Here is a 23944-nt window from a genome sequence, read left to right as displayed (position 1 = left end):
AAGCTCAGCAGGGATGGCTACAGGATCACTGATTATAAATTTTGAGATGGACTCAGAGTCCAACTAATTTAACCTCCTCATTTTGTAAATGAGAAAACTGAAACCAGACAGTTAATTGACTTGTTCAAAGGTACATGGATGGTAAACCTGTGTTTACCTCTGACTCTAGAATCAGTTTTTACTCAAATATACTGCAATATTCCTTTAAATAGATTATCACATGAAAGAACCATTTATTTAGCATCCTCTGGGAAATAAGTGAAATTTCCATATAATTGGTTTGCTCCTTAAAAATTATAAACTTTTAAAATATATTATTTTAATGGAAATGTTTCATAACATACATCATTGCCTCTTTTAAAAATAAGACATTCAATATAATTTAACTTTTCCTTGATGATGATTTATGGGCATCATTATAAACATTAGTAATTTTACCATACCATAATTCAATGTTTTCTTCAAGGATACTGGATTATGTAGGTATTCTTTCTCTATCAAAAGTGATCTCAGATTGCTTTGACTTTATAGTTTTGCCCTTATCTAAAATCTTTTATCAATTATCATTTCTCCTATAATAGTCTTTCTGCCTTTAAATTGTAAACTTAATTAACCATAGTTGTTTGTGAGGCTGGAACTAGATGGCCTTTGAGGTATCTTTCAACTATGAAATTCTGCAGTTCAAGAAATTAATAAATTTAGAGCAGTAAGCAGAGGTCGTCTTAGTTGGGAATAGGGAAAATTTAGAAATGGGTTATTTCCATCCACATAGCCCATTTTCAGACTTGTTCTATTTTTTAAATTAATTAATTAAATTTAAGAGTATTTATTAACTATACTTCCCTCTTCCTTCCTATCACTGAAGAATAAAAAAAAAGAAAAAGAAAATCCTCATAATAAATATGTTATATCTAGCAAAACAAATTTCTACACTGGCCATGATCAAAAATTTTTATTTTATTCTCTATGTTAAGTTCATCAGCTTTCTGGTAAGAGATGAGTTATAGGTTTTTATCTTTAGCTTTCTGGATTCATTTATTCTTTGCATTGTCCAGAGTTCTAAAGTTTTTTTAAGTTGTCTTTACTTATAGTGGCATTGAATAAATTGTTATCCTAATTCTTCTCAATTCACTTTTCATTAGATTCAGAGATCTTCCTATTTTTCTCTAAAACTATTCATTTCATCATTTCTTGTGACACTAAGATATTCTATCATATTCATAAACATTATCCAATAGATGGACACCCTCTACTTGTTTACATTTTTAAGCTACTATGAAAAGTATGGGTCCTTTTCTTATTTCTTTGTTTTGTTCAAGGTATAGGGCTTAGTCTGTTCTTGAGAACCTTTTTTCCCATTGTTGGAAGTGTAGAATTTACAGTTATGCTGATCCATAACTGAGAGACAATTGATAGAAGAAAGTCTTAAAATCTATGATCAAGATGACAGAAACAAGTAAACTACTTAAAGTAGCTTTTCCCAAACTGTGTTTTGTGGAAACCTGGTGTTCTGGAGGATATGGGTATGAATACGGTTCTGTGAGAAAATTTTTATGCTAGTAATTATTTATTCTCTCTAAAATTCTGAATGTTAAATTACCTATCAAAATGCTTCTGTGGCATTTTGGGACATAAAAACTATTTACTTTAATTAATTGCAAATTTCCCTCAGTTCTCCCTTTTCCCTGGATTATCTTATACCTCCAGGATCCCCACTTCAGAAATAATTTATTCTGTCAATGTATTTCAATCCTGAAAGTACTTTATGGCCAAATTAGTTTGAAAAAGGCTAATATAGATCACTACATAATTCTGAGAAGTTATATGAATAAAAAATAGGTGTTAGAATATAAGCTTCCTGAGGGCAGAGAACATTTCATTTTTTTGTCCTTCCAGTGATTTGCACATTACATACAAGCAAGAACTGAATGTCAATTTTCAATAAGCATTTGTTTTCTTGATCTGAATCCTTGAGGAGGGTAATTTTTAATTGCTTCTGTGAAAGTGATGAAATGCTTACCACCAAGAGAGATTTCACAACTTCACTTTCAACTCCCTTTTGTGTGTTGTCTTCCCCCAAGTAAGCTTCTTTGGGAAGAGATTGTTTTTCTTTTTGCTTGGAGATTTGCATCACAAGCACTTAGACAGAGCCTGGAATATATTTTTACTTCCTTCTTTACTCTTTCCCTTCCTTCATCACTTCCTCCCTCTCTTCTTTCCTTCTTCCTTTTCTTCCTTTCTTCTTTCCTTCCTTTCTCTTCTTTTTGGGATATATACTTAGCAGTATTTATTTCTGGGTAAAAGTATTTGAATATTTTAGTTACTCTGCATAATTCTAAATTGCTTTCTGGAATTTTTTAAAACAATTAATAACAAATGCACCAAAATGCATTATTGTATTCATGTTTCTACAACTCCATTGACTATTTCTTAAAGTCTTATTCTAATTTCTTATGGAAATGATCCTGGATTCTTGAAAGTTATTCTTTTGGAGCAGAAATTATGGCATTACTTCCTTTGCTGGAAAAACTGAAATGTGAGACTGACTGTGTACCTATTATTTGAGCACAGATCTAAATACATTTTGAGAGACAGAGTGATGAATTTTCTGCCACAACTATCTTTTACTAAGATTATGGTCTGCATTCACACACCAATAAAATAGGATATCCAGATGATACGTTTTCATAGACAATTAGAAATAATTTACTTCTGGAAGTCTGAAATCACTTTTCTGGTTCATTTTTCTAAAAATGTCAAAGGAAAGTCATAAGCATTAAATAGCTTTCATTCTTATTTGAAGAATTCATCCTTAAGGCACAAAAGATGTTAAATCAATCCAAAACATTGAGGTTTAAAAAACTCTTATATTGAGCATGTGTATGAACATTCTAAGTTAGTGAAATGGTATACATTTCATTCTACAAATACCCTTTCTTTTTGGAGTTAGTTTGTTTGGTTAAACAACAATGAGAATTTTCCCAGCCTTAAATGGACTATGCCAAAAGTACCAAGTGCAAATCTTTTAATATGATATCTTAGTATACTCTGCTGACACAGCCCTTAACAGAAAACCACTTTATGACATATTTTGAAATAGGTTTTTTCCAACCTATGGAGAATTGATAAGTAGTATAAACACATTCTTTCCCACTCAGATTTTGTGGCTCACTTTTTAAAAGGGAGTTGGGTAGATTATTGCATACAATAATATTTTTGTTGAAAATTAGACTTTTTGCTTCAGAGGGGGAACTATGAGGATCAAGATAGAAATTCTTTACTCACAAATAATTCTTCTCACATAACTAGGTTTCCTTTAAAGATCTTTGAGATTGTGGTAAATCCTACAGCAATACTCAATTGCATAACATCAGAGAGGACATCTAGCATTTCTTTACTGGTAACACAATATTTTTTAAGTTCAACATTTGTTTATACACAATTTTCTATTCCCTTCAATTGACTTAGTTTAAAACAAAACACAAGACAACAAAACAATTGTTCCTAAAGCAATGAAAAGCCTTTTATGTTGTTTGCTCAATCTCATTCCTTAGTCCAGCTTGTGTCTCTCAAAGCCCTAGAAAAATGATTTCAGCTCATAGTGAAAAATCTCAATTGCCTGCTTCAGCTAGATAATGATTCAAATAATTCTTTCAATTGTTACATAAAGATAGTTCATTTATAATATTCTATCAGGAGGAAAGTAAAAATCAGTCTTTCTATTACATCAGCCTATATTTTATGACTGTACATGAATATAGGCCTAAATATTTAAAAGATTATTTGAGTAACTGATCCACAAAATGTAAACACAATAGGGAATTTTCTTCTTGCTCAAGCTCATTTTATAAAACAGATCAGTACCTCCCACATAAACAACCAGTAGTATTTTGAAGACAGAAGAGAGAATAAAATGAGCTCATGCTTGCTTTTTTGTACCTATTCTATCAATAGGTCAAGGTTTTTGACTTTATCTATTTTCCCTCTTTTTTAAATAATGTTTTTGCTTAGGACTAAAAAAAATTGTCTTAGAATTTGTAATTTTGGTGCCTGAAATCAGACGCTAAGCAAATGGCCCAGGAACTAACAGACTCATCCATAGAAACCTTTTCAGTTTCGTGATTCTTTTCATACATAGAAATTGGCTATGAATTGACTAATAGGAGAAGGATCTAGCATTTTAGGGGAGCTTTTCCCCAAAAAAGGGAAAATTCTTTTAGGAAGAAATAGTCATAGATGGGAAAATATTTCCCTGACAGCTTCCTGGAATACAGGCTTCAGCATATGTCAAACCCATCAGTTTGCATATGAGAAGCCTATTTTCTTGGCATTGTTCCCAGAAGTGCCAAAGTATAGTCCAGCTTAAAGCCTAACTTCCAGCATGTTTCCTTTGCTTATGAGCCTGGCCTTCAAAATCCCTGCTGAATCTTTTCTCTAAAATTAAACCATTTAAATGCCAGCTGCACATTCTACTCTAAAAAATGAATGTGTGATATATGCATAGGTGTATATCCCTGTTTTGTTTTCAAGGAGAATATAATTCTATAAAAATTGCCTTGAAATAAGAGCAGGAAGCGTTCTTTTGCCTTTCAAAATCAGCATCTAGTTTCCATGGTGACCAAACCTCTGACTTTTGATAACTGATTAACCAAGGATCTAAGCAAGCTTCCTATTTCTCCTTTTATTCTTTTTAAATAGAATATCAATTGTAGATAGAATGCAAGTAATTGGCCTTCTATGATTTGTACTGAGATCCTAGGACAAATTATGGCCAAGAGTATTATCCCTAGCTAATATGTGGCAGTGCCTACTATCAAGAAAATAAAATGCATTTCCTACATTTTATTATTATTACTTTTAAAAATTTATACAGGATTCATACTTTGCTTTTTAAAATATCACATAAACTTCACAAAGATACTATTTCTTTTCTAGTATATGATCAAAAGAAAATAACAATAGTATATAATGGTGTTTTAAGATTTGAAAAGTGTTTTATAAATATTATTTCACTTTATCTTCACAACAATCCAAAGACACAGGTGTTATTCTTATCATTATTTTATCAATGAGGAAAATGAGATGGGTATTTATCCAGGATCACACATCCAGTAAGTAGTAACCCAAGAATCAATGCTTAAGGTACTGGTCCAGAATGAAACATATTCATCTATAAACAAAGGCAAGGTTGGGTGACTACTAGATATTTTGGTGGATGGAAATCCTTAGACTTCCTCCTATACAGATAGTGTCACAGCTTTCCAAAAACTCCTCCATCAGAGCTATAATAGGTCAGAGTTATACTGTACCTTAATTTTTGTATGCTCATTACCTATCTGTCTCTGGTACCAAGAAGATTCTTAATAAAATGTTTGTTGAATCAGTACTAGATGTTCAATGATCATTTATGTAGTATCAGTCATACAGCTTTTAGTGCTAGGATTTTAAACTATGGGTACTTTATAGGGAATCTATGAACTTGGATGGGAAAGAATTACATTTTTCTTTTCACTAATCTCTAAATGAAACCTTTAGAATTTTCTTCAAATATTTTAAAACATTTTTCTGACAAGGGTCCACAGACTTCTACCAGACTGGCCTAAAGGCCTAGGACACACAAAAAAAACTGAGCAGGGTGATGATTCCAGTTGGGCATCTGAAAGATCTGAAACTAAAGACAAATTTTAGAAAATGTGGATTCTTTGTAAAAATCATTCTTCTTTGCCTGAAATTTTGATAATGCTAAGATCCCACCTAATATTTGGGGATAGTAGTAAATCATTCCCCTGTTGATCAAGTTTAAGAGCTTCATTTCTATCCAATTTCACATTTAGTCTCTACCAATGAGGACTATTAAGAACATTTATTTGGATCTAGCATTCAGTGAAAAGAGAACTGAAATGAGATATATGGATCCTGAGTTCAAATCCAGCTTTGTACCCACTATCTCCATGAGCTCAGTACTTCACCTATCTGACTACTTTCTTCATTGTCAAAATGAGGGTTTTGCCCTAGATGATTTCTTTGGAATTTCTGGTGTAGAAGATAAGACTTAGCTGGAGTAAGATGGTTCTCTGATGGCTTTCTAGGTGGAAGAAAGGATTAAAGTTAGCCTCCTTGGATCCAAGACCAGAAGAACAATGAATGGATATTATAAAGTTTGATATATGAAAGTGGGATGGATTTCCTTCAAAGATAATGGATTTCCCCTCACTGGCAGACTTCATAGAAAAGCTAGATGATTAAGTTTCAGAGGAGACTTGTGGAGCTCATGTTAGACTTGGTAGCCTTTGCAGTATCTCTCAACTCTGAGAGTCTGTAATCTCTTCCTTTCTATCTCTAAATCTTTTCCAAATCCCACGCTGGATGGATATCTACAATGTTTTTCCTCACCCAGTTAGTTCTCTCCTATCATTTAGACAGCTCCTGAAAGCCTACTTCCTCTAAGAGCCTTTCTGAATTAATCAGAGGTGCTATTTATTCTCTTTTCCTGACTGATTTGGACATGGATTTCCTCCATTTTCTGATTACCACAATTATGTGCTAACACTTGCCTTCAGCCCCCAAAACACATTTGATTTGTATGTTATATAAATATCCCACTATGTATAGTATTAATTTAATGCTTCTATTCTGCTTTGATCTTCACATGGATTTTCATCTATGTCTATGACTTCAGATTATGTACTCCTAGAAGATATAAACTTAATGTATTTCTTTTTAAATGCTACCTGCCATGACATGCATTATTAGGTGTTTAATAATTTAATGACAGATTTTAAAAATTTTATTTACTTAAAGCTAAATACAAAATAAGAAAAAGAATAAATAGAAAAAGAAAGAAAAAGGAAAAAATAAAACATTGTCGTATTTCCAGCAGAATATCAGGGAGGATTCAAAATATGTAACAATAAATTTCCATTTTAAGAAAGCATGCATAATAATAGAAGACATTATATTTATGACTTTCCATCTTTTCTTTGCTTCCTTAGATTATTCTTTTATTCTCTGCTGGGTACTTTTTACTTTATTCTTTTTTTCTCCTTTCATCTCCCCTACTTCCATCAAGCAGGCTACAGTTAAGCACAGATATATACATACACACACATATTCACACTTACACCCTCAAATACATACATATATATACACAGATATATATATATGTGTGTGTGTGTATATATATGTGTATATATATATCCTGCTTGTATATACATAGACACACACACATATATATATATATATACATTTATACATATATAAACATTCATTTAAAACAATATTAATATGGCTAAGATATAAGGTAGATATCTCTTTTGATTGAATCTTTGACTTTGAAATCAAGTTCTATTTCTGATCCTTGTTATTCTATTTGTGTATATCTCTACTTTTCTATCCCTAATTCTTCTACTTTAGTTCCACTCTTTGACTTGCTTTTCTAATACTTAATTCCCTCTCCCACCTTTGTATCCCTCCCTCATCTTCTCCCTTCACTCTCTCTCTCTCCCCATTTATCCTATTCCACTTAATGACATATTTTAAAAAAACAACAGTATCTACTTCCCTAAGGAAGAGTATAAAAGGGCAACATGGGCATAGCAGGAAATTTGAGGGGATACCTCACATTCAGAATTACAACACTGCCCTTATTCAAACCCTACTTTCCTGTTAGAATTTCATCAGACATTCACATTGAAAAAGAGAGGATGGGAAAAGACAGGAAATAACATATTAATAAAACCTGAAGGGTTATTTTTACCTTCTGAATCTAATTCTCCCTGTGCAACAAGAGAACTGTTCGGTTCTGCAAACATATATTGTATCTAGGATATACTGTAACCTATTCAACATGTATAGGACTGCTTGCCATCTGGGGGAGGGGGTGGAGGGAGGGAGGGGAAAAATCAGAATAGAAGTGAGTGCAAGGGATAATGTTGTAAAAAATTACCCTGGCATGGGCTCTGTCAATAAAAAGTTATTTAAATAATAATAATAATAATAAAACCTGAAGAGCAGGATATATTGAGGGATACATAAGAATCCACTGAACAATATATATATATCAATGACCTCATCAGCTTCATCTCTTTTTGCCTCATAGCCTCATAATTCTTTTCCAATGTCCAACCAAGATTGAATCAATCAATAATACTTGTCCTGTCAATTTTTCCTTAGAAATATTCTAGATACCTATCCCTTTGTATTCCCACAGACACCATCTTGTTTTAATGCCTTAGCTATTGAAATAGCTTCCCATCTGGTCTCTTTCCCCCCATTCTCTTTCTCCAATTTATCTTATACACTGCTGCCAAGTTAACATTTCTCAAACAAAATCAAAACTTCCATTGCCACCCTATTGCTCCTATTACAGTTGTGGAAAACTCTTCATCCTGGAACCTCCTGCCACACGACACTTTTCATCTTAGAAGTACCCTCCCCGCTGCAGCCTTTCCTTCTGATTGACGATTCCTCCCAGAACCTCCATTGCTTCCTTTCTCTAGAGGCTGCATGCCTGTCTCTCCAGCCTTTGTCTTTTCACTTTTTCCCCTTTGGCAATGGGACTTAATTCAGTCAGAGCAGACAGCAAGAAATTCCTAGGTAGTCCAGAGTTCCAGCGCTGCTTTCCTTCTCTCCCTACTCCCTCTCTAGGACTCTCAGTTCCCGCTCTATCACCCCAAGAAAAATAGAAACGGGAAGGAAAGAGGAATTTTTGTGATGAAGGCAGTGGTCTCCAATGGACCCACCCTCCAGCTTCCTAGATTTGGCTGATCGGGGAGACCGGGATGCTCTGAGAGCATCTTCTCCAGACTTCTACCATGCCCCAGAGCTAGGTACCTTCTTGTCTCCTTTGCCAACCCATTTTCAGCTTCCTTTTATTTGTTGCCTTCCTCAAATAGAATGTACAATCCTAATGCCCAAGACAGTCTTTCTGTTGAAATTTTTATTCCAATGCTTATCATAGTACCTCAAACATAATAAACACTTACTACATGCTTATCTACTCATCTATGCTATAAAGACCAACTTTTTAGCTTTGGCACTCAGCCTTCTGTTATTTATTCCCATCCTCAACGTCCAGATTTGTCTCATGTAACTTGGCTATTTCTTGGTAATAGTTCGTATTACAAACTGTTATGCACGGTTCTCTTTTATTGTCCTGACTCAGTTTCCCTAATTATCCTAACCAAGTCCTGACTCAGTTTCCCTGCTTCCCAGTCCTGCAAGACCTCCTCTCCCTCTTTATCAGAATATTTGATAAGAATAAAATATCTTATGTTTTCCAGGGGTCCTCAAACTATGGCCCGTGGGCCAGATGCGGCAATTGAGGACGTTTATCCCCCTCACCCAGGGATATGAAGTTTCTTTATTTAATGGCCCACAAAACAAAGTTTTTGTTTTTACTATAGTCCAGCCCTCCAACAGTCTGAGGGACAGTGAACTGGCCCCTTATTTAAAAAGTTTGAGGACCCCTTTTAGACTATCAGAATGCCTCTCCCCATCCCAAGCTACAGGAATGTCAGATGCCATCTTATCAAGATGCCTCTCCCCATGCCCGGGGTGCCTCCCCCCGATTATGTCATCTCATCTCTGGAGGCTCACCCTACCCTGTCAGAGCTCCACTCTCAGTACCCTGACTCCACTGACGCCTCAGTCTACCCTCTGCGTCTGAGCCACATGTTATGTCTTTGAGAATCACATTGTGGGCTGGATTCTTGGACACAATAGTCTCATTCAGCTCTGGGACCAAACCATGGATCCATATGGTTCCAGTAAATCTCTCCATTTAATAAATTATTAAATATTTTCTAATCTCTATCTTGCTCAGTTTCTCTGGCGTTACAAGACCATGTTTCAGCCAAATTGCTTTGTCATCTTGAAATACCTTAAGACTTTTCTGCCACTTTACTTTTTCTTTGTTCCATCCCCTCCATTTATGATATTCTTCCCTTTATAGGAGCATACATTGGGAGCTAGAAGGAACTTCTGAGATTATATATTCTACTCCTGTTCCTTTATACAGATAAGGAAGCAGACTCAGAGGGGAAATGATGTGATCAAGATCACACAGATAACATGTGGCAAAGCTGGGATCTGAATCAATGTCTTCTGATTCCAAAGCTAGTCTTCTTCCATTGTACCAAAACCCTTCATTCTATCCAAATTGTATCTATATTTCAAATTTAAATTAAAATATCACTTCTTAAACTTTTCCTATCATAGCCTTAGTAATCTTTTTTTCTGAACTTCCTTACTACTTTGTAATTTTCATTTGATAATTAATTAAATGCCAGCTTATACAATTTCTGATCATATATCCCAGGAGATAGCAAAATATGATCTGAGGGCCAATAGCCCATGGCCTCTATTTATAAGTTAGATGAACTGAGGAAGGCTGTTACATTTTAAAACACAATAAAACTTTACTTGGAAATATTAAAAAAAATTGTTAGTTCATGAAACATGAAAAACCAGGCTGGAGCCCATAGGCTGTAGTTTGCTGATCTTGGATGTTATTTAGTTTTTGTGTTAGTTTAAAATTTTTTACATATGTGTATCTTCTCTAACTACAGTCTAAGTTCTTTAAAGGTAGGCATTTATACTTTTTTTTGAATTTCTCAAATCTCTTAATAGCATCTTGAATGTAATAGCTGTTGAGATATTGATTATACATGTCAAGAAACTGAAGAGTCAGCAATGGAGATTTGCTAGATACAGGTCAAATCCAGTTACAATAACTATAACCTGAACAAAAATTTTATATTTTACATCAGAAAGACATTTTACTGGCCTACAATAATAGCTTGTGATGTCACTATTATTCGACATTAGGTACTTTGTCCAAAACATAAATTTGTATAAATAATATTTTATGTATACTATAAGAACTATACTTTCACTGAAAAAAAATCCATGTATTAGTGACTAAGTTAAAATAATGATATTAGATAATACACCAAATAAGCCTCAGTATTATAGAAAGGAAGTAAGCTTGTTGAGAGAGAGAGAGAGAGAGAGAGAGAGAGGAAGAGGAAAAAAAGAACTTAAGCATCCCTCGTCAAGGAGAGAGCCAGATGGTGGCTCCTAACAGCTGAAAAAAAGAATATTGGAAAGGTCAGTAAATGTTAGGACCTACAGAGACACCAAGAAAACAACATATAGAGTTTAAATAGTTAATGCAGAATAGAGAAAATGATCCATCAGCAGGAGATATTGTTAGATCTGGTAACATTAAAAGTAATAAACATGTAGGTTTCTGACATATACCCCTTATGTATATTCTTGATATATATCTATCATTTATGTCTATTTTTTGGCCACATCTTCTCCATGTACATCACCATCCCACCTGTAGAGATGTACACCAGTGTGTGCATAAAGATTTTTTTTTCTATTTGTTTTGGAAGTTGGATTAAATGTATGGTTCTGAACTATGTCCTCTGGCTGGTTAGTAAAAGAGTATATACATTAGTGGAGTTAATGCTTCTGAGAAGATGCTGACCTACATTGAAAATAAGGGTAGTTTTTCTAGGGTTTTACACACAAAAGAGTGAGTTGCAGGAACTAAAATTATAATTTTAATTATTTTAAATATTTATTTTAAGGAACATTCTGTTTAATTCTTTTATATAAACTCTATAAGACAGTTAAATGAACTACTGTATGTTGTTTGTTCCAAAGTTAAATTTCTAAGTTATTAAGAATTCTTAGGAACTTTATATAACTAGTTATTTAAAGCAATTAGACTAGATAAGCAATTTTTTCTTAAGGAAATAACTGTTTAGGTACTTATGAAATGAGGAAGTCTGATTTATAACAAGATGTTATTTTTCTTTTGAATAAAATTCTACCCCTCTGTTATTAGTAACTCCTAAAACAACCCTTCTCTGACTGTGCTACCTTATGGCATAACTATTCTTTCTTTTCCTTTAAACTTTACTAACTTTTTTGGATCAGAACTCATTTCATGGTACAGGGATGATTACCTATGGCATTAGAGATTAAATGATTTGCTGAGAGTCACACAGTCAGTGTTTATAAGAGGTGGGACTTTAAACTTACATCTTCTTGACTCCAAAGTTAATTTTATTCCACTACTCCTTAATAGTTAATTCTTGTAATATATTTTCTACCCTATCATTTTAAACTACTCAAGATCAGAAGTAATCACCAAATCAAAGAATCTCAGTATCAGCAGATAATTTGGTCCGAACCCTATACAAAGAATGAATTCTTTCCACAACACTCCTAATAATAGATCAGGTCTCTGCTTAAATAAGCACTTCCAATAGTGGCTTTAATAATTTAACTCAAAAAGAAAAGATATGAGGACTAAGGTTTGGCCCCTATGAAGTATAAACACCTCCAGGCTAGTTCTGCTGAAATAATTATAATTTAATGCAATAATTTAGCACTTCTCAAAGCAATTTCCATTTTTAATCTCTATGGACAAACAAACTAATTCTAACCATTATTTCTCATGACAGACTTTCAAGTACTTCAAGATGGCACGCTTTGCTCTCCTCTGGATGTGTTCAACTTAAGCAATGTTATAGACAAGATCTGACAAGGGAAGAGGTACAGCAGGTCTATCATGTCTCTGGACACAATACTTCCATGATTCTAGTCTAACATATGATCAAGAACTGGAAGGAAGTGTACTGATTGTTCCAGTCCAACTTAATCTTCTGAGAGGTAAGAAAATTGAGGTTACTTATCCAACTTTATATAGATTGAAAGTAGCAGAATTTTTGTTCAAATCCAGGCACTCTAACCCTAAATCAAGTATTTCTGCCCTCCCCCCATCTCAGCACTAGATTTTTTTGAAAGCCACATTTGACTTTACTTATTTTATATACCCTAATGGATTGTAAGTTTCTTGAGAAAAATATTGTTTTACCCATTTATATTCCTTCTAACATATAATTAATAAATGTTTAATGTAAAGTTAATTCTGATAACCACCTTCATGCTGCTCCAATGAACATTCATTATTCTATTTTTCTACCATAAAACTCCCCACTGCCTGACCAAGACTACTGAAAATCTGCTTTAAAAATGCAAAGTATACAAACTGGATTATTTTCTGTATTTTATAAGATGCCTAAAGTCAGATACATGAGGGATATCTTCACAGTATCCTTTTAACATTGATTTCTGAAAAAATGATCTAACTACAAAGACATACTGGTAAACACATGTTAGTGCACTGAATACTTTCCTCAGTTCTTGTTTATATATTTCTTATTCCTTATAAGAAGTTAAAAAACAAATAACATGTTACTAAACTTTTATTCCAACACTGTAATGCAGCAAATGGTAATATGGTTAACATCATGCATATGGCAGATCTCAAAATTGATTCCTGGAAGAGAAAGACTGGGAAATACTTTGGTCAAAAGGAGTTTCATGAATTGAAAAGAATAAAAATGAAGTGACCTAGTTCCACTGCATAAACATATATAGCTGCTGTATCAGAGGGAGATCTGATAAGTTGTAGGAAAGCTGGACGCAGACTGAATAGGTACTGCTTCCTTTTTTTTTTTTCTACCTGATACTCTGGTCCAAGTTTAGTGTCTTAGTAGTGAGATGAAGCAATAATTACATGAAGAAAAAATATTAGACCCTAATGATTACAGCTCTACTTTCTCTTTTTTAGGCAAGATCATCACACATTTTTCACCATTTAAAGAAAATTTTTGTTTAATAACAGTATTTTATTTTATACAAAAACATTGCCATTCTCCTCATAGCTATAAAGGCTTACAGGCCTATTTTGCTGGGATGACATTTTTTTAACTTGGAGCAATAGAATTCATTATACTGACGTCCCAGGATGACAAAATAATGGGTATACATTATTAAAGTTCACCGTGATGACTCTGGCTTGTTGAATTAGAGCTGGGATAATGAATGGATGTAAAATTTCTCCATTAAGAGCACTGGTAGAGAAACACAGGGACAAGAAAGCAGGAGACATATTGGGAATTCACAGAAGCCACATTTGGGCCATATTTTTTTTGTTAATGGAAGTCTTAACCTTAAGTTGTTCACCCTGGTCCACTCTAAAAAGAACTAAAACTCCTAAACTAATACTTTAATAGCATGAAGTGCTACATACAATCCTATGTTACATGTCAGGAACCAGGGACTAAGGTCAAGATATCCCAACAAAGTCTCCTTGAAAAGCTACAACACTTCATTCTGAAAGTAAATGGTTTTCATGAATGAATATATATACACACATACTTACACACACATATATGTGCATACACATTTATATATGTGTGTGTGTATATATATATAATAGTTTTATAATATACATACATATGTATATTACAAAACTATTTTTTTACTGATCAATTAACTTTACATGTTAGGGGGGAAATCTATTTTCTCAGTAAGCATTCATTATTTGTCAGATGTCTGTTGATTCCATAATTTTAAGTGTTCTCCAAGAAAAGTTATATAACAAAAATATTAAAATTAGGTTATTTTTAAAATCTTTTTTGTTTCTCAAATGAAAAGCTAGTAAAATAAATTTTCTCTATAGTGCTTCAAAATGAAGGGGATTCTTATTCACTAGAGGTGCTAGATTTTTTTAGTATGGAGCTAAAACTGAGTATTTTTTTTAACAATATCAAGTATACTATATACCAGGAAAAGAAATACTTTTGTGAAATTAAAAGCAAACTTTTTTCAAATTCTTCATTTCAACATCTAAATTTAGGAGGAAGTAACAAAAACAAAGAAAATCAAATTAGCACTGAACTTTGGTGTAAAAATGAGAAAGCATTTACCTCCTAGTTATCATTTCACATAAGGTATAATGAAATACAAAAATGAACATATTTGTAATGACAAATGTAATAGTCAAAGGTGAAAGAAATACATTTCTCAGTTAATGTCTTATTTTAGGCTAGAGAGAATCTCTGAATTGCTAAATCTAGAAAAACTAGTACCATGGGATTTCAGATACACATGAGTTGTACTGATTTTTAACAAGGTACAAAGATATATCAGTCCCAAAACAGTCACAGGTTTTTCATATCACTTAGGCTAATTGAGCCCTTCCACTACACTAATTATACATGAGTGTTAGAAGTACAAGGATCCTTTAGGATCAAACATAAGGCCTGTGGTTAAGGAATGGGGATGCACAGTACAACTTAATTACAATATTTATGTTTAATAATCCTAAATTGGCCAATGATCTAGCTATCCATGCTCTTCATCAATAATCTCAACTTATGTGACTTTTGAATTTTTGCAATTCTCCCTCCAATTAATTAAATCTTTCCTCTCTCCACCCCCTTCTTTTTAAAAAGAACTATGGCTTAGCTAGCATAGGCCAATATTTTTAATTTTTTAATTAACCGTCTTGGAGCTGTCTGTATGAAGTATATCACAGTGAGAAGTGGAGAATCTAAAGGTGAGTATAGGAAAGATGCAGCCAGCACACCTCTGGGACTGCCTTCTGATCTGTGAAGCACTAGGGTTTTTCCAAGAGTAATACAATCTAAATCCCTTCAATCCAGTCATTGGGTATTGATTTCAGGAATGTTGTTTGGCCTGTTCCTCCTGAAGTGTTGAAACATAGCTGTTACTAAACTACTCCATGCTTACAAAGAGCATGGAGTTCAAGAAGGCTCTCTTAACATGCCCAAGATTGATGCTGCAGAGAAGAAAAACAAAATCATTTAATCCTTGTTATTCCAGTTGTTTATAAACACACATACACATACCCACAATCCCTGAGATTCACAAAAAGTAAAGTGCATATTACTAAAATATATGATTTAGAAGCATTTAAAGATAAATACTACAATTCAGAAGAAACAATTATTTTGATGTTTTCTTAGAAAAATGATTGCCTATGAGAAAGAACCAATGAAAGGAGAAATAATAAATAGTTCCCATTCTAAACACACCAAGGTACAAAAAGTCTGTTTTTCTCCACAAATTTAACTATTTTTTTCACAATTTAATTTTTAAAATTATACTTTATGAACTGGTTCAAGAAATGTATCTCTCTTCTGATTTTACAGATGGAGAAACTGATGCTCAGAAAGATAAAAGGATTTTCCCAATGTCACAGGTTTGGGAAACAAAAGAGAATTCTTTGAACCATGTTCTTAGACTACAATTCCAGTAATTTTTCTGCTACAATACACTTTCACACTGATATTCATTAATCACAGTTTATCTGTAAGCAATCTTCCACATTCTTAACACCATTTAGCAACATTATTGATTTACCATGTAATTCCCATTTTGCAAGGTCTTTACAATTTTAAGATTTTTCTTTTATTCTCTTGTGAAAAATCAGCATTTTCTCATACATTTAAATGAAGCAATATCTTAGATAAATTAGAACGATGAGATTTCTTTATTTGTGTAAGTTAGCAAGGTTTGGATCTACCTTAAACATAGAACACCTATCTTGGGAAATGTTCTCCTTTTACTCAAATAACTGGTTAGTAATATGATGATTGTCTTGCGTCTTTTCAGTCCCTAATGGATTAGAAAGCATTGTGGTATGAAGGAAAGGACGCTAAAACAAAGATTCAGAAGATCTAAGTTTGTGTCCCAATAATGTCAGTTTTAATTGTATAAATTTGAGTTAATTAACTTCTCTGAACCTCAGTTTTCTACTCTGATGAGACTGGAATAAATCACCCATAAGGTCCCTTTTTTTTAGTCTTAGAATTTGAATGATCCTGATGTAGATATGGAAACCCAAAGTTAGAGTACGGTAGAAGCACTACTGGTAACCAAAATAAAAAAGAGCAGAATTGGACAAGTCTGCCCATGAAAGGGAAATGTAGCACCCGTGTATAGATGCAGTGATGAAGCAGAGTTTCTCTAGAGAAAATATGGAGTTGACTGAAGAAAAAACTTATGCTAGATTGGGTATCTTCCCATCCAATCACAAAAAAAAGGCAAGTTCAAGTCCATATGGCAGAGCCATATTTAGATTCAAACTCTTGAATTTAAAAAGTCCATTTTTTAGTTAATTATTCTATTTTGCCCATATCCTTAAATACAAAGATGATGTCCCTTGATTTTATATCATTTGGGAGATTCTAGGCTAGAAGGTACATTAGAAGTCATTTAGCACAATTCCCTCATTTTACAGAACTGAATCTCAGTGATTAGCTAGTTTAAGATAAATAAATTTAGAAGGCAGCCCATCCGTTGTTCTACAGTGCAACTTTTGAGATAATTGAAAATGTAAAGCAAAATCATGATATGCTGCAAAGAGCATCAAAATTATAATAAAATCACTTGGCTCTGACACTATCCATGTGATCAAAAAATCCGTTTCAACTTCTTTGAACTTGTTTCCTCATATTTACTTCAAGATTTTCATCACTTACCTGCTTTAAGTCAGGTTCTATATAGTTTAATCAAGGAAGAGACAAAGTGCTATATATGTAATCTTTTATTATGGGACATTTACTGACAAATTAGGAAGGCTCAAATCTGGTTTTTTTTCTCTAATTAATAATGAAGCCACAACCAAAAGACTTACCAGGCATTTGTGATGTTGTGAACAAGTCTGACCCAAAGCAGAACTGTAGTAGTGAGAAGGAAATCTTGAGACTTTTGGCAAAACAGACGAAAAATTAATTGAAAAGCTCTGATTTGCTAAGGTAGCAGCTTCATAAGAAGGAACAACTTTGGCATAATATCTGACAGGCTGATCAGCATGTAAAGAATTTAGAGAAAGCATTTCAGTGGGAATAATCTTATACATATCACCAGCAGCATTTTGTGAAGTGGAGCTAGAATGACCTTTAATAGAAAAGAAAAAAATTAATATAAACAACTAAAGCTCTGACCTTTTATATTTAAAAGTATTATGGTTTATTTTCTTTATATTATGCTTCACATTTGCCCCATTGAAACAATCAAATACTGGTAATATTCAAAAGAAATATACAACATTGAAGAACCTAAAATAGTAAGAGAGTAGCTCTCTCTGCCTCTATAGAAATCTTGTGAAGGAAGAAACTTTAATAATGAATTTGAAAAAGGAATAAAGGAAGGAAAAAGAAATGCTCTGATAGGGGACATCCAAGCCAACATGGGAAATGGATAAGCTCCTGACAAAGTTCACAGAGCTGTCATGAAGGCAAAATATAGTTGTGATGGGAGACTTCAACTTTCTGGACATCATTTTACAAATTCTTAAACTTGTCTTGATGATGAGTTCCTATTTTATAAATTAGAGGAAATCATTGTAGATTTGATTCTTATCAGTTAAACGGTGCAAATTATCAGAACCTTGGAAAAGCTAACAACACAGTTCTTAAATTTGTGACAAATAAGAAGGGAAATATTGGGTATGGTCTGAAATTGTACTTTAAAAAAGTCAGATTTTTTCAAAGTTCAATAACATAATAGGTAGGATAAAAGCTACCTCAAGAATATGGAAAGCTCTCGATAATGAAAAATAGAAGTGTCATTACAAAACTTTAAAGAAATAGATATTAATTTGAAGAAGGGTTTCTAATGAAATAATCTAAAGCTCTGTTAAATATTTTTAATCAATGATTTTTGCAAACAGATAATTTAGAAAGGCAGGGAGCACGGTGTAGTGAAAAAAGCACTAGCTCTAGAGTCAAAATATATGAATTCAAATGTTATGTCTGATACTTGTTATGTATTTGACTTTGGATAAGTTATTTAACCTCTTAAGCTTCAGTTTCCTCATCTACCAAAAGAGGGACTTGTCCTAGATGGCTTTTATAGTCTCTAAATCTATAATCCAACTGCAAGCTTTGCTGAAGCTGAGGGCAGCTAATGCTGTATAACAGAATCAAAATACAAAAAGGTCTAGAGATTGGAGCTGTTCAATTTGAGTTATACCAATTAGTAGTACAAAAGGAATGCTCTGCATCAATGGAATAGTGAATTTTCTTAAATTTTGGGTATTCAGAAACTATAAAACCATTTATTTATAATAACTAAAAAAATTTATGAAGCAATCAAAAAGTCCCTCAAGGTTCTTCAGGGAGCTTATGTTCTAATGGAAAAGATGACACCTAAAAACATAGGCAAAACAACAACTGACTGGATTGGGGGGTGGTGGTGATCACTGTGGTCCTTTCAAATTGTGATCATTTAAATCCAACTCTTTATTTTATAACATCAAAATGAAGCATCAAAAGGAAAGGTGACTTGATTAGCATTTTACCTGATATTATTATTATTATAATATATATATATAAAAGATATAATCTTGTCTAATATCCTCATTTTAGAAAAATACATCAAGCAATGATAAGTTGTATAATTGTGATAAAGTCAAATTTAGAACCCAAGTCTTTTGACTTCAAATCTAATGCTCTTTTCATTATCATTCTTTCAATGATACTGTAGGACTTGATATCTGTGACACTGATTTGACTACAAAGCCTTTGTGGCTCTATCAAACTCTATGATTCTAAACAAAATACACAACATTAAGGAACTCCACTTACTAGCTATAGGATCTAAATGAAAGCACTTGACCTGTCAGAGTCCCATTTTCAAAGCTGTAAAATGAGGGCAAACACTTGAACTTGCTGGAGGATATCTATAAGCATCTAGTGATAAGGAACATGTATTTATTTATATCAATATGCATCCTGAAAATTAAACTTTGGGTGACATTAATAGGAAAAATGAAGAAAAGGGATTGGTGCTCTTCATCTTTGGACTTTTATACATCCTTGAAAACAGAAAACTGGGGATATTCTAGGATCTCAGGGATCACCTACTGAAACATATAACTGAACAGGAATGCCTTTTATAAGATCCTTGGAAAGTGGTCACAAAATGTCTGATTAAAAACATTCGGTGATTAAGCCACATGTTGAAGACCATTTTGGGGCCATTTTGGCCATTTGGGGGCCATTTTGGGGCAGGTCAGATTGTGTGGAAAGTTTCCTTTACACCAACTTTTAATCTGCTTTTTTGCAAATTCCAACTACTACCTCTTGTACTGCTCCCCAACACCATGTTAAGACAAATTTAATCATTTTTCCCCATGATAATCCTGTAAAGAGTTCAAGTTCATTTTCAAGTTCAAGATAATTATCATTTCTCCTTGAAACCTTCTCTGAGTTAAACTCCTATTCTTACCACTTGTTCTCCTTCCACGTAGTTTTCAATTCCCTCACAATCCCAATTACCCCCCCACATGAGTGTTGGTTTGATAATGTACTTCACAAAATGAGGAACCTAAAATTGAACATGATATTCCCCATGTCACTTGACCAGGATTAAGTCTAACTGTACTATCTATCACCTATTTGTATTGGAAACTATTCTCATTAATGCAGCCTAAGATAGAATTTACTCTTTTAGTTGTCATTTAGTACCATTGACTCACAACACTTTTGTATCAAATCTTCCAGATTTTTTCATATTGATGGCTGTCTAGTATGTATAGTCTATCTTATTCCTTCACAGCTGACTCTTTGAATCCAAATGTAGGATTTCAGTGCTTATTTTATTTCATTTGATTATTATTTGACTGTCAAAGTGACACTGGCACTATCCCTTGGCTCAAGTCTTTGAACACCAATTCCAAAAACACTCATTACTCTGTCTTTCCCAAAAGATAGGAGAAATGTTGTGGATGTTTTGCTAAAACATGTGTAAAATAAATGTATGGAACTCTCAGACAAAAGGGAAATTCAGGTGATTTGACTTGGTATATTTTAATAAAATCATACTGACTCTTTCTGATTGTAATCAATATATATGTCTTTCTAAATAATTATAAGACATTCCCTTAATGATAGGTTCCAGAATTTTACAGGAATCAAAGTTAAGCTTATTGATTTATAATTCGAAGAATAAATATAATTCTTTTTGAGGAAGTATCCATTTTGAAAATAGGGACAAAATAGGGTCTTTCTCTAGTCTCATGGCAACTCCTAGCTCTCCAAAATTTTTGGAAGATTATTAACAGAACTTTAGCAAACTATACTAATGTAACACCCTATGTGATTTGTCTGGATGTGAAGGCTTAAACTCAGAGTAGTTAGATGGTCTCTCATCATCTCACCATAAGATGGTTCTTATTTTTTTTGAAATTCACTTTCCTGTTCACAATTTATTATGCTATTTGTTGTGTTCAAGGATCACTCTCTTTGGCAGAAAAAAAGAGAAACAAAGTAATTCAGTAGTTCTGTTATCTCATTGTCATCCATTATCACCATCTATATTAAGAAATTGTTTTCTTTCTTCTTTTATCCTCCTCTTGAACCTAAGATAGCTAAAGCTTTTTGCTATTATTGTCCTCAACACTCATTACTAGTCTTGAAAGAGTTTGAATATAGAACTCCTGATATATTTATTTATGTTTAAGAAAATGATACATTTTGCTTTGACAATGAATTATTACAATACCCAAATCACCCCCCTTTTAAATTATATTCCTCAGTCATCACCATTATTAACAGAAAGACTGTCCTTCAGAAACTTTGGCAGTGAAGGATCAATACTGACCATTGCATTTGATCAGAATTTATTTTCTCATTGTGTTAACTTTATTTACATGGTTGAAGTCATTTTGTGTATCACGCTTTTGGCTTAGTTCTCTTCATTCATTATAACTTTAAACAAATCTTTTCATTTTTCTTTAAATATCTTATATTTGTCAATCCTTACCATGTAGTAATATTATATTACTTTTTCATCAATTGCCCATTAGTGGGACACTTATTTTGCCTCTTTTAAAAAAGAAATAATATTGTTGTGAATACACAGGGGTCTTTTCCTTGTTCATAATATAGTCCCAATAGTGGGATCTCTGGGCAGAAGTTATGAAAAATTTGGTAATGTTGCTTTTCAGAATTTCTAAGCTAATTCACAACTCCAGCTGAAGTTAATGAACATATCTTCCCACAGCCCTTCCAACAATGAGTTTTCCCATATTTTAACATATTCATTAGTTTATGATATTCAACAATAATTCAGGATGCTTAAATTGCCATTTTCTCTGATTATTGTGATTTTTAAATAATTCTAAGGAAGTGATAAGATTTCTTTGAAAGATTTGTTCATATCCTCTGACCAATTGTCTATTAGAAATGGATCTGAATCTTAATATATGTAACAATTTTAAGGAGGTGATAAGATTTCTTTGAAAAATGTGTTCATATTCTCTGACCATTTGTCTATTAGAAATGGATCTGAATCTTAATATATGTGTCCTGAACCTATTCTTATCAGATGTTATGTACTCTATTGTATCCATTTTCAGTTATTATGTCTTTTTATAATGATGATTTTCTAATGTATCTATGTCATTCTCTTTATATTGCACCTTTTTTCTTCCACATGAAAGCAATATGGTTAAAATTAAATCTTTATTCCTGTCCCTGTTGAACCAACTTTTGCTAATAAATTTTACATCATGAGATATTAGCTATTTTTATTTGAATTTTGAAAACTATTCTCTCCTAATATAGGGTACATGTCAGACTATGTCTATATTTCCTCTCCTTTTCTATTAATTCTGAAATGAAATGGTTACTTATGTACTAGGTTTTTTAATTTCTTCTTCAGCTACCAATTCCATCTTTTTTTAGTTAGAATTGGGTCTTGAACAGCAGTTTTACTCATTGATTCCACTAATTTAGAAAGATTTTCCATTTCTTAGATCTGTAATTTCATCAGTATGGGGAACTCCCTTGTCAGCTCTCTACCTTCACCCACATGGGTATCCAATCACTTGCCAAATTTTGTCATTTCCACTTTCAAACATGTTTTTTACATCTTGTCTTTTAATTCATAGTCACCGCCCTAATTTAAACTCAGATTATTTCTTGAGTGATTCTTCTTTTCTATCTCAAATCTGTCCACCGCATAGCTGCCAAAGTCATTTTTCTAAAGAACAGTTCTGATCCCACAGAATTCCTCTATTCACTAACTGTTGCATGTTGCATGTAGGGATAACAGCAAACTCCTCTGTTTGGCATTTAAAGCCTTTCACAACTTAGTCCTAACCTGCATTTCCAGTTTTAGTACTTTTTGTCCTTTTGTGCACTCTATTGGTCCTTTTATACTTTATTTTCATTCTCCATGCCTTTGCTTACTTACTCAAATAATATTTAAATGCAGTCACTTCAATCACTTCAAAACCTTGTCCTCAACTCAATTCACTTTCTTCAACATGAAGGCTTTCTTAATCTTATTACTAGTATCCTCCTCCTCCTCCCCAAATTAAAATCATATTGTAATCTACTGTGTTTCTGTGTGCGTATATGCTTGTACTTACATATATGGATATGTGTGTATATAACATATGTGTATATACTATATAACATATATATGTGTGTGTGTATATATATGTATACATACATATATATATATAAAATTCACATTATTAAACTCCTTGAAGGTAGAGACGATCTCATTTTTTAAAATCTCCATTGCCTAGCACAGTGCTTGACTTACATAGTAAGTATCTTACAATTGCTTATGATTTGATGGGAATTTTTCTCTACCAATACTAGTCCACAATTCATCTATAACTTGGTCTTACAGAATTATCTGGATGCCTGGAAAGGTAAATGACTTGTCCATCAGGCTGCTAGTTCTTGCACGAAGCAAGACTTGAACCCAGAGCTTATTAACTCCAAGAACAGTCAATTCTCTCTTTTGCCACACTATTTCCCTTTAAGTAAATTATTATCATTAAGGTAAATGAAGAATTTATCTGTCTCTGCTTCTGGTAGAGAATTCCAACAATTGAAGTCCTAGTCAATAAATCATCATACCTACAATGCCATGTTTATGATTTGTTTCATGCATTTCTCATCTATTTCCTCCTTTTGTACAGCTAGCCTATAGTTTATTCCTGCAACAATACTACTAGGTTTTCCCCTTCCTAAATGATCTTTATTTAAATGCAGTTTATTTTATTGTACTCTTTTCTGATTTGTGA

At 33.0% G+C, this 23944-nt stretch overlaps 1 protein-coding gene across 1 annotated transcript in view; it reads right to left on the bottom strand.

Moving 5' to 3' along the window:
• The window catches only part of SOHLH2 (spermatogenesis and oogenesis specific basic helix-loop-helix 2), a 75132-nt gene that overhangs the window by 2060 nt on the left and 49128 nt on the right, over nt 1-23944 (bottom strand). The window contains exon 10 of the mRNA XM_051990674.1: nt 17531-17793. Within this exon, the coding sequence (XP_051846634.1) occupies nt 17531-17793 (263 nt within the window). The remainder of the gene's footprint in view (nt 1-17530; nt 17794-23944) is intronic.

This window comes from Antechinus flavipes, chromosome 3 (assembly GCF_016432865.1).
Source record: "Antechinus flavipes isolate AdamAnt ecotype Samford, QLD, Australia chromosome 3, AdamAnt_v2, whole genome shotgun sequence".
Taxonomy (NCBI): domain Eukaryota; kingdom Metazoa; phylum Chordata; class Mammalia; order Dasyuromorphia; family Dasyuridae; genus Antechinus; species Antechinus flavipes.
This window is presented reverse-complemented; position numbering and strand designations above follow the sequence as displayed.